We start from the raw sequence: 17,567 nt of genomic DNA, 5'->3' as shown, positions 1-17,567 counted from the left end.
TGGGAAAAGGGGTGGGAGAGAGAACTGTGGTGTGAATATAAAGTTAAATAAAAAATAAAAAAATGGAAAAAAGAAAAAAAATATTATTGCTCTGTCAGGTAATACAGAAAATAAAATATTTGGCTTACAAAATAGAATTACATGTATAGAAATGTTTTTTCATATCAAGTATTATACAATAGAACTAACGTTCAGATTTTGTGTTTGTATTTTATTATTTAGCTTATTTTCTACATTTTTCCATAAGAGAAGCCTTCATATTTTGGAATAATACTTGTGATCTTGTAGGCATTCTAGTATAGGAAGTAAGTTAAATTTCATGGATATTTTCATCTTTACAATATGTCTTTCTGAGCTTATGAAAAGAATTTATCTGTGGCTTGAACAAAATAATGTAGCACTTTGGGGCAAAGATGCAGAGAAGTAGGCCTGCACTCGAGGCCAAGATACAGAAGACCTCCACAGCCACCATACCCTTACCCTTGGTGCTTTGGTAGACAAGGAGGAAGGTAAACCAGACACTACAGAACACCAGCATGCTGAATGTCAGGTACTTGGCTTCATTGAATGTGTCAGGCAGATTTCTGGCCAGGAAAGCCATAGTAAAACTTGCAAGGGCCAGAGAGCCCAAATATCCCAGGACACAGTGGAAGGCAGTAGCTGAGCCTTTGTTGCAAACAATCAATATGTGGCCATGTACAGTTTGTGCATCAGCATCAACAAATGGAGGAGAAGTTCCAAGCCAGATTCCACAGAGAATCACTTGGATCATGGTGCAGATGGGAATGATGATGTTTGGTGCACCTGATGCCAGAAGCCATCTCATCTTTGCATCTGGAACAGTGACCTTGAATGCCAGTACTACAGTAATTGTCTTAGCCAAAACAGAAGATGTTGCCACAGTGAAGACAATTGCAAATGTGGTCTGCTGCAAGATACAGGTGGTTGTATGTGGTTGACCAATGTAGAGCAAGGAACAGAGAAAACAAAGTATTAGGGAGAGGAGTAGTACATAGCTGAGAACTTGGTTATTGGCCTTTACTATAGGAGTACCTTGATGCTTCAAAAAGACAACAAGTACAACAGCTGTAAGAAAGGAGAAAAATAGGCCCAAGGCAGCCAGAGACATTCCCAATGGATCCTCATAGGCCAGAAAGGTGACAACTTTCTTGAGGCAGTGAGTTTGTTTTGTGTTGGCATATTGATCATCTGGACACATCACACAATGATCCATGTCTAGTATAGGAAGGGAAGCATTTTCAGATTTAGTTTTTTTCTTAATATTCATGAAACATGATAGCTACATTTCTGCATTAAGAAGTCATATTTGTTGTGGTATACAGAAACTACATGTGTTTGATGCATAAGACTTAATTCTAATTTCCATTGCCCTTAATCATAATGCAAAGATTTTGTTCATATTTTTTTACTTACCCAAGAACTTTTTATTTTTCAAAAAGAATTATGTACTTTCACATAATGTTCAGGTGGCCACAGTAAAATACCTTGTATTGAGTCATTCATGGAAACACAGTTGTTACTCAAAATTTTGCATGCTATGTCAAACAATTCAGAATGAGCTACTACCTTTCATATCATAATCTATCAGCAACAAATTGGTTTCCACATACAAATGTCCTCATGTCTCTCCTTTGACACACAAACATTACCCACTAAATATCTTGGAAGGAACCTATACCCACCAAATTATTAAAGCAATATTATTCCTAATAATGTTCAAAGTATCTGTGCCTATACACAGATTGGTAAAGTACTCTCCAAACAAAAGGAAAACTATCTTTGAAACAATGACTACTAGAGAAAAATCACTACCAGTGAAAATGTAGAATTGTGGAGTTTTGTCTAATAGATACATCTATAATAATACTGCCTCAATTAAATTACAGGAAAAAATGAAAAAGAGGACCATGGAAAGATTGAAGAGCTAGGGTATCAGGGAGTTTGATATGATCAGTGGCTCTTAGAAATACTGCAAGATACAGCCCTAAAATCTCATTGACATGACTCCTTAAATTGGAGCTGACAAGGACAAAAACAACAGACATGATAAAGGGGATAAGGGAGAGACATTCAGGCCTCAACTCTACATAGAGAACAGCAAGCTCCTGGAATATTAAACATGGAAAATCTGTCTTTCCCAGATTATCTGTGGATAACAAGATGGTAAATCCTGAAAACATATAAGTAATATTGTACAGACTGAACAGTTTGTATTTAGAAATTATGCACACACACACACACACACACACACACACACACACACACACACACACACACACACACTTAATGATGAAAGTGTCCTTGAATTTGAAAGACAGCAAGAAGGGGTATTATATGGGGGGATTTGGAAGAAGAACGAGGAAAATAGAAATGATATAATTGTATTATAATCTCAATAATAAAAAAGAAGCAAACAGGGCTAGCATAGCTAATTACAAAACAGAGCAGAAACACCATGGACAAATTCTCTACATGTCCAAAATATCACATTTAGTTTTATGTTCCAATAATTGATCTTTGCTTGTGGGCATTGTCTGCAAATTTTACTCATTTCTTAAGATTTAGTCATTCAATGCTACACCGATGTTGCAGTATTTATTGAGAAAACATCAAAATCAAGTTAATATGCCATATCTCAAGGGCACAATTTTGAAAGATAATATTGGATGAGGCTAAGAAGTTTCTTCCATTTGCATCTTTATAATTTATATCACAATATATTTACTTTTTTTCAGTTGTGTAGACCCAACAAATCAAACTGAAAAGTGATTATTCCATTCCGGTCTTGAGTGTATCCATCAGAAAGTTTATATTCTGTTTCAGTTTTTAAATTCTCTCCAATTTTGCTAAGCAGTGTCATCTAAGCTGGTGAGTATAAGTAATTCAAATGCAGGCTGGAGAACTCTTGCAGGGGACCTGACTTCAATTCCCAGAAACCACAAGGAGGCTCACAAGAATCTATAATGAGATCTGGTGCCCTCATCTGGCCTGCAGGAATACATGCAGACTGAACATGTTATAAATAATAAATGAATGGATGAATAAATGAATGAATAAATAAAAAACAAACAAACAAATAAATAAATAAATAAATAAATGTACTGGAGTTTCTTATCCCAGCAGGTTCCACCACCCTTCATCCCCAAATAAGCACACAGGAGGCTATATTAATTACAAAACTATTGGCCCATGGCTAGGCCTTCTTATTGGATAGCACTCTATTAATTATTTACCCATTTCTATAAATATATGTATTTCCACATGGTCTTAGCTTACAGAAGAAGGGCCCAGACCTCTTACTCCTTTCTCTGCTACATGACATCTACTCTGCCCCTATGTGACCTTCTGCTTCCTCTTGTAGCCCCACTTATACTTCCTGCCTGGCCAGTCAGTATTTTGTTTTTCAACAAATAAGAGAAACATATATACTGAAGAACATTCCCCCATCACCTCCTTTTGTTCTGTGTAAACAAAAAGAAAAGTTTTAATTTTAACATAGTAAAAGTATATATAACAAAGCAGTTATCAAGTAAGAAGTATAGGGCCTTCCTCTGCCATGCTCGGGGATATCTGAGGCTGTGGGACTGCTCACAGTGGCAGATCCCATTCTGCAGAATCCAGCCCACCCAGAGACTGCCAAAGCCCCATACTAGTCCCACCTCCATTCATGGGCCTAGAGAGGAGAGACATCTGAGTATTGGATCTGTTTTCAACTACCAGAAGGGAACCTTGGTCCCTGACCCACCAGGAGAGGAAGAGATATCATCTACAACCACTGTAAGAAGCTATGGGAAGAAGACAATATAAAAACACATTCAACAACAGAAAAACCAATATGACAATACCGGAGTCTAGGGACCCTACACCAGCAACACCTGAACATCACAACTCAGATGAAACAGAAGAGAATGGACTTAAAAATATCTTCGTGAAAATGATAGATGGCTTCAAAAAGGATATGAGAAAATCCCTTAAAGAAATGGAAGAAAAAAACCAAAAATACCAGAAATCAACAAATCTCTTAAGGAATGCCAAGAAAATACAGTCAAACAGCTGAAGGAAACAATTCAGACAATTGAAGACCTGAAAACTGAAATAGAGATACTAAAGAAAACACAAACTGAGGGAATGCTGGAAATAGAAAAGATGAGTAAATGATCAGGAACTACAGATGCAAGCATAACCAACAGAATACAAGAGATGGAAGAGAGATTCTCAGGAGGTGAAGATACATTAAGAGAAATAGACTCATCCACCAAAGAAAATCTTAAATCCAACAAATCCCTGATGCAAAATATCCAGGAAATATGGGGCACTGTGAAAAGATCAAACCTAAGAATAATAGGTATAGAAGGTGAAGAAATATGACTCAAAGGTGCAGAAAACATGTTCAATAAAATCATTGAAGAAAACTTTACCAACCTAAAGAAAGACATGCCTGTGAAAATACAAGACGCATACAGAACACCAAATAGACTGAACCAAAAATGGTCTCTTCACCACATAAATGAGAGCAAGATAAGAGATACCATAATACAGGGAGCCATTATAGGATTAAAGAGAATTCAGGCACTAGGGAAATGTCTGGAGATCTACAACGATGACACCAAGTAACAATCTAAGCAACAGAGGAGAGGCTACCTTAAATGCCCTCCCAGATAATGTGATTGATGACTGACTTATATGCCAACCTATAGCCTTCACTCAGCAGTTGGTGGAAATGGAAGAAGATACCCACAGCTAAACACTGAACTGTACTGGAATCCAGTTGTAGAGAAGGAGGACTGATGAGCAAAGTGTTCAAGACCAGGCTGATGAAACCCACAGAAACAGCTGATCTGAACAAGGGGGATCTCTTCTTTCCCAGACTGAGAGCTGGGAAACCAGCATGGGACTTATTCAGACCCCATAATCGTGGGTGTCATTGAGGAGACCTCAGAAATGTATGGGGCCTTTTATAGTAGATCAGTACTTATCCCTAGCATAGAAATAGACTTTGGGAGCTCATTCCACATAGAGGGATACTCCTGGAGCTTAGACACAAGGTGGTTGGCCTAGGCCCTATACTACAGACCCCTTATGGAAGGCCTCACCCTCACCCTCACTGGGGAGCAGAATGTGTATGGGATAGGTTGGGTGTTAGTTAGTATGGGCACAGGAGGAAGGGGGAAGAGGGAACTGGGATTGACATGTGAAACAATCTTGTTTCTAATAAGAACTATAATTAACAATATTTAGTTCATTAACATTTGGCAAAAATTAAACACAATATTCTGTCATCTCTGTTATCTTTGTGAATCTTAAGTTTGATATGTAACTTATCTGTTATCATAACTAAGGAAAACTATAACCATAACTTTCTCTGTCTCTATCAAAGACCTTACAATGATAGTATACACTCTAATATTCACAGAGCCATCTCGCTTCCTGGACAGACACCCAACATTTTTCTGTAATGTTGGAGCATCCATTTTCAGCTTAGGGGCACTATATTGTGTGTAGCAGACTTCTCAGTAAATCAGGAAATTTTAAACTGTTCACTTGTATTGGCAGTTTGTCAATAATTTTTCTCTGTGTCCTGCAGAATGTCTGGCAGACTACTCCATGAAGAAGGAACCCTGCAGGACTGTCCCACCTTGGTTTGCAAGTTCAGCAACCATTTTCCTGTGGGTCCTTCATGTACAGTTTATACAGCACACAGTCAAACAGTCCTGGAAAGAGCAGTTTTTGCTCAAATGGCTATTTCTGCCATGTTGATGGCAAACTCTATAACAAGTTTCTTGGATGCTCATCTTCCTCTCTGATGTAATTGGCATTTCCAGGAGCAGTTGTGTTTCAGTGTCATAAAAATCCCTAACTTACACTAAATGTCATATTCTGTAGGTCTTTGAAAGGTTTGAAGGATATCTATCCATTTGAAATACATCTCTGTGTATCTAGATAACTTAACTGTAAGATTTTGACTATTATAGCTGACAATCTATAATCTGTATTTAATTATATATTATATGTTTGAAAGACCTGTACAAATACAATACCTAAACAATAGAAGTATACACATAACAAAATTGACCTTAACTTTGAATCAATAAACCAAAATCCACACCAGTACAAAATATTCATTTTTATATCAAATAAAATCTTGAAAGATGTATTAAAAATTTCAATTTTAATATTTATTGAAAATTAATTGTTAAAATGTTTTATTTATTTATTTACTTTTACTTTATTCTCTGATAGAATACACTCTGACCACAGCTTCCCTTTCCCCACTCCTCTATTGCTTTTTTTAGTAGGAACAAGGAGAATTAATAAAAGTGAATGTAGTATCTTTTTATTGAACCAACATAAACATCAATAAATTTAACTTTTGAATTCATTATGTCTCTGATATTATCATTTGAATCAATACAATGTTTTGCATTATTCTATCCAAGTGGTTTATTTTCATCCATTAGTCACTGGGTTTAGTAGTCAAATATTTTTATAATATTACTGTATTTTTTAAACTGTAATATTTCTTCACAATCTGCATGTTGAAACCATATAGAATTATATTTGTATGCTTGTCTGGTTCTAAATGAAACTTTCAGTTAATTATTGAGCTATTTCTCTTCACTACATCAGTAATTAAATCCATCCTTCAGAACCCTGTACAATATGAAAAACGTATTTTTCAAAGTTTCTGGACATCAATGTATATTTCACCACATATTTATTCAAAATCTTCTCTGTGCATCACTTTTATGAACATTATGATGCTATCTTTAATTCAGAGTTGAATATGATTTTTAAATTTAAAATATCTCTGATAATGACATTTGAATCAACACATTTTTTTGTGTTGTGTTTATTCAAGTGGCTTATTTTCATCCATTAGCCACTAGGTTTAAGAGTCAAATATTTTAATAATTTTACTGTAATTAAAAAAAATCCTGTACTATTTTTTTTTACAATCCACATGTTCAAATCATATTGAATTATGCTTACATGCAGGTCTGGCTCTAAATGAAACTGTCAGTTAATTATTGAGCTTTTTCTCACCACTACATTAGTAATTAATACCATCCTTCAGAACCTTGTATACTATGAAAAACATATTTTTTAAAGTTTCTGTAGATCAATGTATATTTCACCACCTATTTAATTCAAAACCCTCTCTGTGCATTACTTTTATGAATATTATAATAAAATCTTTAATTTAGAGTTTAATATGATGCCATCTAAACTCACGTTTGAAGGAGGGTTGAACTGAAAATACAAAGTATTAATGATGGCATTATCTACCATAGCACACAGAATAAAAACATATATTTCAGAAACATGGCAGAACATCACTGAACATCCATTCTTTGTTAGCAGGCTTGTGGCCTGCTGGGGAACATAATGATGCATAGCCTATAAATCTTAAATAAACTGAAAAATCAATGCAACTTATTATAAAATGCTGAATATTAGAATGAAGATGAGTTTCAGTATTAATCTTTAGTACTCTACTGTACTTTCTGGGAGAAAATATTATGTTCATATGTTCTAGACTGATCAGACAAAAATGTAATAAAAAATACAGTGTTTTATTTAAAATAGCGATGTTAGTGATCTTTCAACTTCACAATGAAATTTATCTATTTCCTAAAGGACTGTCTGAGAGCTATGTAATTATGGAAGAAAATAAGCAATCTTTTATTATTTTGGTAAAACATATCCTTACTTGTCATGTTGGAAATTTCATTTTCTAGACAGCGGTTACAATCAAAACAGCAGACAGCTTTGCCCTCCTGAGGGGATTTTCTGTGTCCAGGACTGCAAGACCTACTGCATATGGATGGTGGAGTCTGAGGAAAATCAGAAAATTTTAGAAACAAGGCGTTTATTTTAAGTTATAGAAGCTATAGCAATTCACAGCATGGAAAACATTCACAGTGAAATTCACAGTGAAAAACCTCTTTTTAAGCACATGTATAATAATAAAAAATCATTGTTTCTAAGATAAATATTTTGAGTATATGGTAATGTATTGTGAACACATAAATACACATAAGACAGGACAGAGAGAGGGGGGAGAGAGGGAGAGAGAGAAAGCAAGAAAGAGAGAGAGAGATCTATAGGGATGGAAATTGATTCAATAAATTAGTAAATGTCAAATGTTTTTATGCAGTGATGAAGCACATGTAGACCATAAGATTGTGGAGTATTCATGCTACATTTAAAACATTTGATTTAAGATCAAATTACCTGTCTAAAATCTGTGGCCCATTCTATCATTTCATCAGACATATATAATTGTTGTTCATTTGGAAAGTGTCCAGAAAACTTTCCTATTTTCACTTTAAGCCCAATTTTACTTTTATGATCCATGATATAGAAAATGTCATACTCTGTATCCTGTTTTGCTTTGTGGTTCATGTTCACTAGGTCTCCAGCAGGATTTACAAATTGCATGTTCTTCAGAATAGAGAACATCTAAAACACAGTTGTTGTTTTAGTTTCAACTATGTCTATACATTAGGAAATACAATATAAATTATTTAATGCCTGTAATTTTCATTGGCCTCTTCTAAATGTCACTTTATTATAAGTAGTTAGTGTAAACAAGAGAAATTACATAAAGACTTAAAATTTCTGTACATATTAAAGGTAAAATTTGGTCACTGAGTTGATAGTCTAAAATATATACATATAAATTTTATACTTATAGAGTAGTGACACATTCTCTATATCATTCTGACATGAATGTCATTTAATCATAACTTAGTAATTGAGTTTCTTAATTGTTCAAAAAGTGTCAGTACTCCAAACATTAGCTGCAAAATATTTATTACAATGATAAAAACTTTTTGATCATATAAAAGTCATTTACATGTTGCCATTTAAGAATCTTATAAAAATATTTTTTTTCAAATTTTAAAAACATAAGATTCATGTGTGCATGAAATATTCTGGACAAAACATTTTGACATAGATTGTGAAATGCTGACTTTTGTGCCTATACCAGATGTACTATTATTTAAGACTCTAAATGAACTAAATCACTTGCCGTGAAAGAGTACAGAAATATATGCATCTGGGAGAAATGCTTGTACTTTTCATGGATTTAGAACTTACAGTTCCCTTTATGAAAGTAATTACTATGACATATAAGGAATGGGAAGCTAATTACCTGTTGAGAGTCAAATGCAAATCCTTTCCCAGCATTTTTTGACCATGTGTCCACATGGTTTAAAAGCATCTCATGGAGTGAGTAGGCCACAGCATGCACAGCATTGTATAAATTATAACTTGTATCACTCATGGCCATTCCAAACTGGTGCCTATAGAACCATTTCAACAGAGTTTTGGTAGAACAATCTTTAAGTTTTGTGCAATTAGATGATGAGAAAGAACATTCAAAATAAATCCACCATAGTTTAGCAAGTGAAATTTCATTACTATAGTTTGAAGGATGCACTGTCTGAATAAATTGTTTAAAACCAGACATCTCAGGATTCTTATGTGAGAAAATGAAAGTCCCATAGAACGGGTTAAGCATAAAATCTCCCATAAATGTGATACTATCCAATTGGGACATACTGACCCAGATTCTCCGAATTTCCACATAGTTCCATAGTATAAAGTGACATACTAGAGAGTCTTTGTCTCCATAAACAATCACAACTTTTGCTGATGACATCATGATCTGGTTATAATATGTATCAGCCATTTTAGTATATGATATAGCATCATTTGTGATAATGCTCACAAATGCTATACAGACAATTTTATTTTGCATCTCCTCTCTCAATTCAGAAAGAAATTCATGTCCATGGACTTCATCTGGAATGATCACTCCCACCCAATTCCATCTGAAGTGAGCCACTAGGGATACCATGGCAAATGGCAGAGATGTGTCCTTGGGAGACATCTGGCAGAGATGAGGAAATTGTTCATGGACATTCAGGAGAGGTTGAAAATGACCATAGTATAGCTGAAGGACATAGAATATAATCATAATATGAAGAATATGGAATTAATAATATTTGGTCTAAGATGTAAGTGTGCTAAACATTACTGGAGGCATTAGAAAGTGTGGATTCTAAACCTCATTGTTAAAATTATATCCATTTTCCTGTGCTTATCCAAACAACTAAAGAAAACTAATTTTTTTCATAAAATGCTTCACATTTCTTCTGCCGTTTGTGTTTATTTGTGATGAACTTTTGTTTCATGCAGCAAGTATCTGAACATTTTTTTTCTCTTGATGGAACAGAATATATATATATATATATATATATATATATATATATATATATATATCCGGTCTCTGCCTTTTAACCTTTCTTGGTACTCAGATAGTCAACTTGAAGGAGATACTATTTCATTAAAAGCAACCTACCCCAACTTACTTCTGGTGTTTTTGACATATACAGCAATGGTCCAAGAAAGGAAGATAGTAACCACATGGGTCCTGTAAGTACAATTATATATTTTCTCTGATCTTTGCAGTAGTAGTTAGGAAAATTTACAGTTCTTTTTGCATATAATCTAGATCTTTTCTGATCACCCATCAGGTTACACGAGATGTTAACTAGCAGAGAAATGTTTGGTAAAATATGAGGGTTCCTATTGATTTCTTCCATGGCAAAGTAAAGAGAGAAGATCAAGTGGATGTTCTTAGGGGTCAACCTGAAAACAGAGAACACTATTCATGAGAGATTAGGTTCCAAACATGATAATTTTAAATAACACTCAATATAAGAATAACACTGAATTCTTTTTTTTTTTTTTGTAACCCATTGCTATGGTTACACAAGTCCTATTACTTTGATATAGGAGAAAATGAGACCTGTGTTAGAGTATTAGGATTCTTAAAGTGTGTGTGTGTGTGTGTGTGTGTGTGTGTGTGTGTGTGTGTGTGTGTGTGTTTTGGGGGTAGATTTCATAACAATGAGATTGATTTTGTTACTTTGTAATTTCCTATGGTTTCACCCTCTTTCTTATAAATTTTGTGAAATGTATGCCTGACATTCAAGGACTATAAAAGATTTACTGTCCAAAACTGAATCTGCTCATGAATCCATCTTATACTTCTTCTAACAGTTAATATATGTGGAAACAAATAGGTATTATCTGCTATTTAGAATTCTATACTTTTGTACCGAGGCAGCATTGGACAATGTTATGAGTATGAAGATGAGGTTGTCAAAATTTCTGGGTAAAGACCTATGAATAGACTGAGGAATTCATAGGTAATGCAAATAGCATAATAATTCTTATATTCCATCTTCTTCACATACTTTCTTCTTTCCATTTTTTATTTGTGGTTATGCAATATTGAGTTGTATAAGATTGGATGTACGTATACCTGCTTCCATGAGTAATGAGCTCATTCTGTTCACATGGACCCTTATTCTGTACTGATCACTTTATATGTATATGATCAGCTTGGTATCACAGAACTAGCCCTGGCTTCAAATTGGTTCATATTTTTTCTGATACATTCTATGTAATATATTTGATTTAGCTTATGTCTTCCACTAAATGTATTTTAATTGGATGTAACTGTTTTGATATAGTTTTTATACAGTTTGATCTTATTTAACAATAACATTTCATTTCAATATATTGTTTATGAGTGTTTTAGGTATTGCCTCACCTATGAGTTTTGTATTTCTTTGTGACTAAATAAGTATTCGAGTAACTGAGAATGTCACTCTGACCTGACAATATAATACATAGCTGTAGTAATAAAAACATCATAATATTGCCACAAAAACAGACATAGTGATCAACAGAATGGAATTGGCATTTCAGATTTAACACTACACACCTATGGAAGCCACTTTTTGATAATTAAACCATAATTACACAGTGGACATGATAAAATATATTCAACAAATGGTGCTGGCTAAACTGGATGGCTGCATGGAGAGGAACACAATAGATCCATACCTATCACCCTGTGCAAAACTCAATTACAAGAGGATGAAAGACCTCAACATAAGACCAGATATGATAAATCTCTTAAAAGTGAAAATTGGGGAATAATCTCGAACTCATGGTTATGGCAAAAATTTTTCTGAATAGAACAATGATAGCAACAATAAGTAAATGAGACATCATGAAACTGAAAAGCTTTTGTATGACAAAGAATTACATCATTGGGACAGAGTGGCAGGCTAAAGAATGGGAAAAGATCTTTACTCATCAGGATACTGTAAATCAAATGTACTTTGAAATTTTATCCAATTATATTCAGAATGGCCAATGTCAATAAAAATGATAGTTCCTGCTGTAAAAATACACACTAATGTGAAAACTCATCCATTCCTTGTGGGAATGCAAACTTGTACAGCACCATGAAAATCAGTGCAGTAGTTCCTTGGGAAGCTTGGTATAGATCTATTTCAAGATCCAGATATCTGATTTGTCTTAGGTATGGTTTATAATGCTGCAATGAAACACCATGACCAACTAGCAAGACAGGGAGGAAAGAGTTTATTTTTCATAAAATTCCATGTCCGTTTATGACAGAAGTCAGGATAGGAATACAGAGACAGAACCTGTTAAATGAAGCTGTTGAAGAGTCCATGGAGGAGTGCTGCTTATTGGCTTATTTTTCATGGTTTGCTCAGCCTGCTTTCTTATAGACCCCAGGACCACAAGCCAAAGGATGGCACAATCCATAATTGGTTGAGCCTTCCCCTATTGATCACTAGTTTAGAAAATGCTCCATAGAAATGCCTGCATCCAATATTATGGAGATATCATTTTAACTGAATTTACCTCTTCTCAGATGATTTTAGCTTGTGTCTAGTTGCCATAATTCAAATCTTCAGCATACAACTCTTTGTCATATGCTCAAAGGACTATACATCCTTCTATAGAGACATTTTCTTACCCATACTAATTGTATGGAAATCTGAAATAGATTTAGCCTTCTAAAATATATGCATGTATTAAGGCAATCTAAATGAAATTGGCAAATAACAGTTGAGACCAATCCCCAACCATACAGATATGTCTTGTAAACAAAGGAAGCTTCCAATACCATTAATAGGTTATATTTCTTTGAATAGTCAGCCAAAGGAGTCCTGTAAGGACCCTCCAAAAAACCCAGGCTGTTACAAAGGCTATAGAGTCCTCTCTATAAATTTATAAGTAATCCCTATGGCTGAAGATGACACATACATAGCTGATTGAAGACGAAGGAACTAATCTTGTACCTACCTAGAGTGTTCATGCCTACTAACTACTGTTTATAGTAATCAAACTACTGTGAAAAAAGAGCAAGGTAAATACAAGCCTAATTATCTACAATGCTGACCCGCTGCAGACATGCTAGTGAAATAGTGGCAGAAATAACTGGTTGGATTAATCAAACAGTAAATGATTTGGTATTTTGAAGGATATCCCACAGCATCAGTTGGGAATTGTAATATAAAATGATTGTCTCTAGAAAGTGTGGGCCATTCATTAAGTTTCCAGTCTGGAATTTGTGACTTGAAAAAGACAAAGGACAAGCTAACCCTAAATAATCAGAAACAGGGAAATAAATTTGCAGTAAAATAGGATAAATTTGGGTTATAACATAAATGAGTGAAGGAATTATGGACAGAACATATACAGAACAATTGTCTGCCTCTCAGCAGCCATAGAATACATCATCTACCATAATAAACAAAGAAACAAAAACCAAATGAAAGTTGGCACTTACTGCTTATCTAGATTCCCACTGAAGTAATCATTTTTCATGTATCTGTGCTCTGTATAAATGGAAAAGAAACAATCAACCTCTTTATCTCCTTCCATGTTGTTCTTGTCTTTTATTCTCCAAAAGCACACAGGATCAGTCAAACTGCAGAAAAAGAAGGAAAGGTTCAGGACCAAGAAGACAAACAGAGAAGATAACATCTTTGTCAGGTAACTAAGATGAGAGGCTGAGCAAAGTACAGCATGAAGGGTCACAGAGGAAGCCATGTATCAATTATGCATGAACACATCCTGAGTCTCTTTTTATTATTGTATTTACTGCTAAAGAATTCATGTATTTCTTTCAGTACTTATCTTTTCAGCTGGCTCTTTACCTCTGGAGGATTCTTAAGTACATGCTAGCCTGGGGCTCTGCATATGAGGTCCTGTGTCTAAGTAACAATTAAGGGGTAATAATTTTATTCATGATTATCTTTCCCCCATATCCATTATGACTAGATCCATGTCATTGGACATAAAATTCCCAGACTTTATTCCTCTAGGGAAAATTTCCTAATAAGTCTAGCTCACCAAACCAATTCTTTGATTACCATTTGTACTAACTGACTTGGAACTACATCAGAAATTGCAGAGTTTTGAGATAGAAGTGTCAAAATGAGTTCCTCCCAGAATGAATTTATTACAAACATACAAAAATATGACCAGTAATGTTCAGGATAGTATCTTTACTATCTGTGATATGAATATGATCTATGCCTACATGAATGCTGTTTTGTGAGTCTCTTTGAGAAGTTCTGCATGTCAAAGGACACAGTCATTCAGGCAATGCAGCAATATATAGAATAAAAATATTTACATCAAGTACACATCAGATAGAAGAATAATATACAAAATTTCTAAAGATATCAAGAAAATACATATCATTAAAACAAGGAATCAAAAATGGAGTACAGACATAAACAGAAAATTCTGTATAGAGAAAAATCAAATGTCTAAGAAAGAAAGAAATGTTCAAAACTGTTAGCAACCATTAAAATGCAAATCAAAACTATACTGAGATTTCAACTTATACCTGTCAGAATGACCAAGATCCATACCACAAGTGAAAGCACAGCTGGCAAAGATGGATGTGAAGCAAGAACACTCATACATTGCTTGTATGAGTACAAACTCATACAATCACTATGAAAGTTAGCATGGCAGTATGTCAAATAAGATGGCAATCAATCTATCTCAAGATCCAGCTAACCCACTCTTAGGGATATGTACAAAGAATGTTTTATCCTACTTCTGAGTCAAAGGCTAAATTATTTTCATTGTTTCTTAGTTCATAAGAGTCAGAAATTAAAAACAATACTGTTTCCCTTCAAGAGAAAAATTATAAAGAATGTATGGTACCCTTAAGCAATGGTGTATTACCCAGCTGTTAAAATAACAATATTATGAAATTTGCAGGAGAGTGGATGGAATGAGAAAAAAAATCATCCTGAGTGAGGTAAACTAGAAAGATAAATTGGGCATGTATTTGCTTATAAGTGGATATTGGCTGAGTTGTCATTGATAACCAAGCTACAACTGATAGAACCACAGATAGTATGGATAGAATAAGGGATTGGAAGGAACAGGTAGATATCCTTAGGAAAGGGATGTAGAATACATGGTTATGAATGGAAAGGGTTGGAGGGCTAGAGTAGGAGGATCAGTTGAGGACAGAAAGGGGAGAGGTTGCTGTAGGGGAAGCTGTAGCTACGCCTTCTTAGGGGCTGGCTACAGGTGTGCCTGACCAGGCTTGTGAGGGCATGGTAAGAGTGACGTAGTGTGACTGCATTTTGCGGTTTCGGTTTCTCTTTGCTTCTTGCTGTACAGACCTCTACCACGCCAGCTGGCTAGGTTGCTCTGTAAGTAAGGCTTTTCCCTATTAAATACCCTTATATTTCTACCTGACTCCGTATTGGTAATTTCCCACAATAGGTTGCTGTTTGGAAGATTATGTGGTGAAATATGTAAAATCAAGGGCTATTCAAGATGTAGTATAAAATCAATACAGTTAGAACTTCTTTAAATTCATATGTTAGTAAAGATGCTCTAAAGGAAGTTGCCAATATTGGTATATACAGAGTAACAAATGCCTATCTCTTTTAATCAAATGAAGCTTTCAGTACCTGGAGTGAATTATGTTTAATTCAGTTGTTGGCCAAAGGTGATTGATGGGGAGTCCAGATAAACTCATGCTGTGTCTGACTTTATGTATAGTTTGCTCTCCACATACTGACAGCCTCATTGAAAATGGAGATGTCAAGTGAGTTCCCATATCGATTTGTCTCCTATGTTCCAGTTTCTTTGATGAAGGAACTACACAGCAAGCTCTCTAAAGAAAAACATAAACATCATGCATAGAACAAACTTTTTATATACAATGTGTATTGCCTGAAAGATATGTTAGGACAATGGTGGTCAAAAGCCTGTGTGAGTAACCAACAAATATCTGAGTTCACCTGAGGCCCACTCCAAAATATGGATCTCATTCTCTACACTGTTTTCATAACCAAGACCTTGAGACTCAATAGCCCAGAGACCTAGGGTGACATTAAATAATACACATATAAGAAAAGAAAAAATATAGTGATATTCTGATATACTTAAAAAATCAGTTCCTTCTTCACCTGATGTAGCAATGAAACAAGTATAGAGATCCACGGGCTGACATTACACAGAAGGCGAGGGACCTTGAAACACCCAGCCCTACATAAATCTCTCCCTTTAGACCTCAGGAAACCTCATAGATGAGGATGCAGAAAGAGTCTAAGAGCCAGAGTGGTTGGAGGACAGGAAAAGAAGGGCCCCTAAATCAGCATGAGCAAAGTTCATATGAACTCACAGAGACTGAGGTAACATGCACATGGCCTGCATTTATCAGCACCACATCCTCTACATTTATAATATGGCTACAAGTTTAGTGTTTTTATGGGATTTCCAAGTGGTTGAACAAGTGTGTCTCTGATTCTTGTGCCTTTTATTGGGCTTTTTTTCAGTATCTTTGTTTCTATTGTCTGGTATCAATATGGTAGTTTTTGTTTTAACATTTATTGTATTTTTAAAAAGGGAATGAATGAATGAATGAATGAATGAATGATGGAGTAAATGAAACCTACCCACAAACGTATGGGTTAACAACTGAAATTTAACATACTTGCTGAACAATGGAAAATGAGTTTTCTTTAATAGAGTGATGCTGGGTATATCAACTATACCAGGACAGAAATATTCTTGTTCAGGAGTAGTTGACCAACATATAATGGATGGCAGATTATTTTTGTGAGCTTTTATTTAGTTACAGTTTGGTGCTTTTTTGTTTGTTTTGGGTATGTTTTTAATTTTTCTCTCTAGGTATTGATGGAGTTTGTTGTTTATAATTGATTCTTGCTCAGTTTTTAAGAGAGAACTTAAAGCTGTGTCAGAGAGTATAAGGGAGGATTTAAGGGAAGGATAGAATATTATTCATATATATGTAAATTTAAATCACTGTTTTAAATGATAAAAAGTTTAAAAATGTATTTAATCATTTTCCTTATCATATAACTACTTCTACACCCCTAATTTCTCTAACCATCTAACTTTCTCTTTCCAAAATATTAGTGAAAACAAGAACAAAATTAAAAATAAATCTAAGAAACCCAAACATGAATATGAAAGCAAAGAAATAAAAGAACAAGGAAAAAATAATATCAAAATGAGATAATGTCTGCAAAACAAAAACATGAATTTGATTTCGTGGTGACAAACTACTCATTGGCATGGGGCCTGCCTTTGAGTTTGTTGGCTATGCCAATTGACATTCCACTGGAAAACACTATGTT

At 34.6% G+C, this 17,567-nt stretch overlaps 1 protein-coding gene across 1 annotated transcript; it reads right to left on the bottom strand.

Annotated features, from left to right (window-relative positions):
- Nucleotides 1–310: 310 nt before the first annotated feature.
- Nucleotides 311–13,914, bottom strand: LOC100758630 (vomeronasal type-2 receptor 116). Its single transcript, XM_027407934.1, has 6 exons — nt 13,715–13,914; nt 10,404–10,683; nt 9,182–9,985; nt 8,257–8,484; nt 7,733–7,856; nt 311–1,236 (listed from the first exon to the last, which is right to left on the bottom strand). Exons 1-6 carry the CDS (start codon nt 13,909–13,911, stop codon nt 311–313), a joined length of 2,559 nt encoding a protein of 852 aa, XP_027263735.1. The 5' UTR covers nt 13,912–13,914.
- Nucleotides 13,915–17,567: the final 3,653 nt, after the last annotated feature.

This window comes from Cricetulus griseus, chromosome 3 (assembly GCF_003668045.3).
Source record: "Cricetulus griseus strain 17A/GY chromosome 3, alternate assembly CriGri-PICRH-1.0, whole genome shotgun sequence".
Classification (NCBI taxonomy): domain Eukaryota; kingdom Metazoa; phylum Chordata; class Mammalia; order Rodentia; family Cricetidae; genus Cricetulus; species Cricetulus griseus.
Note: the sequence above shows the minus strand (reverse complement) of the source record. Positions and strands in the feature narration are given on the sequence as shown.

Coding starts and splice junctions, on each gene's coding strand:
- LOC100758630 (XM_027407934.1), bottom strand. CDS start 13,911: ATGTTATCTTCTCTGTTTGTCTTCTTGGTCCTGAACCTTTCCTTCTTT. Junction 10,684..13,714: donor AGTGGGAATCTAGATAAGCA/GTAAGTGCCAAC, acceptor CTCTGTTTTCAG/GTTGACCCCTAAGAACATCC. Junction 1,237..7,732: donor TGAAATTTCCAACATGACAA/GTAAGGATATGT, acceptor TTCCTATACTAG/ACATGGATCATTGTGTGATG.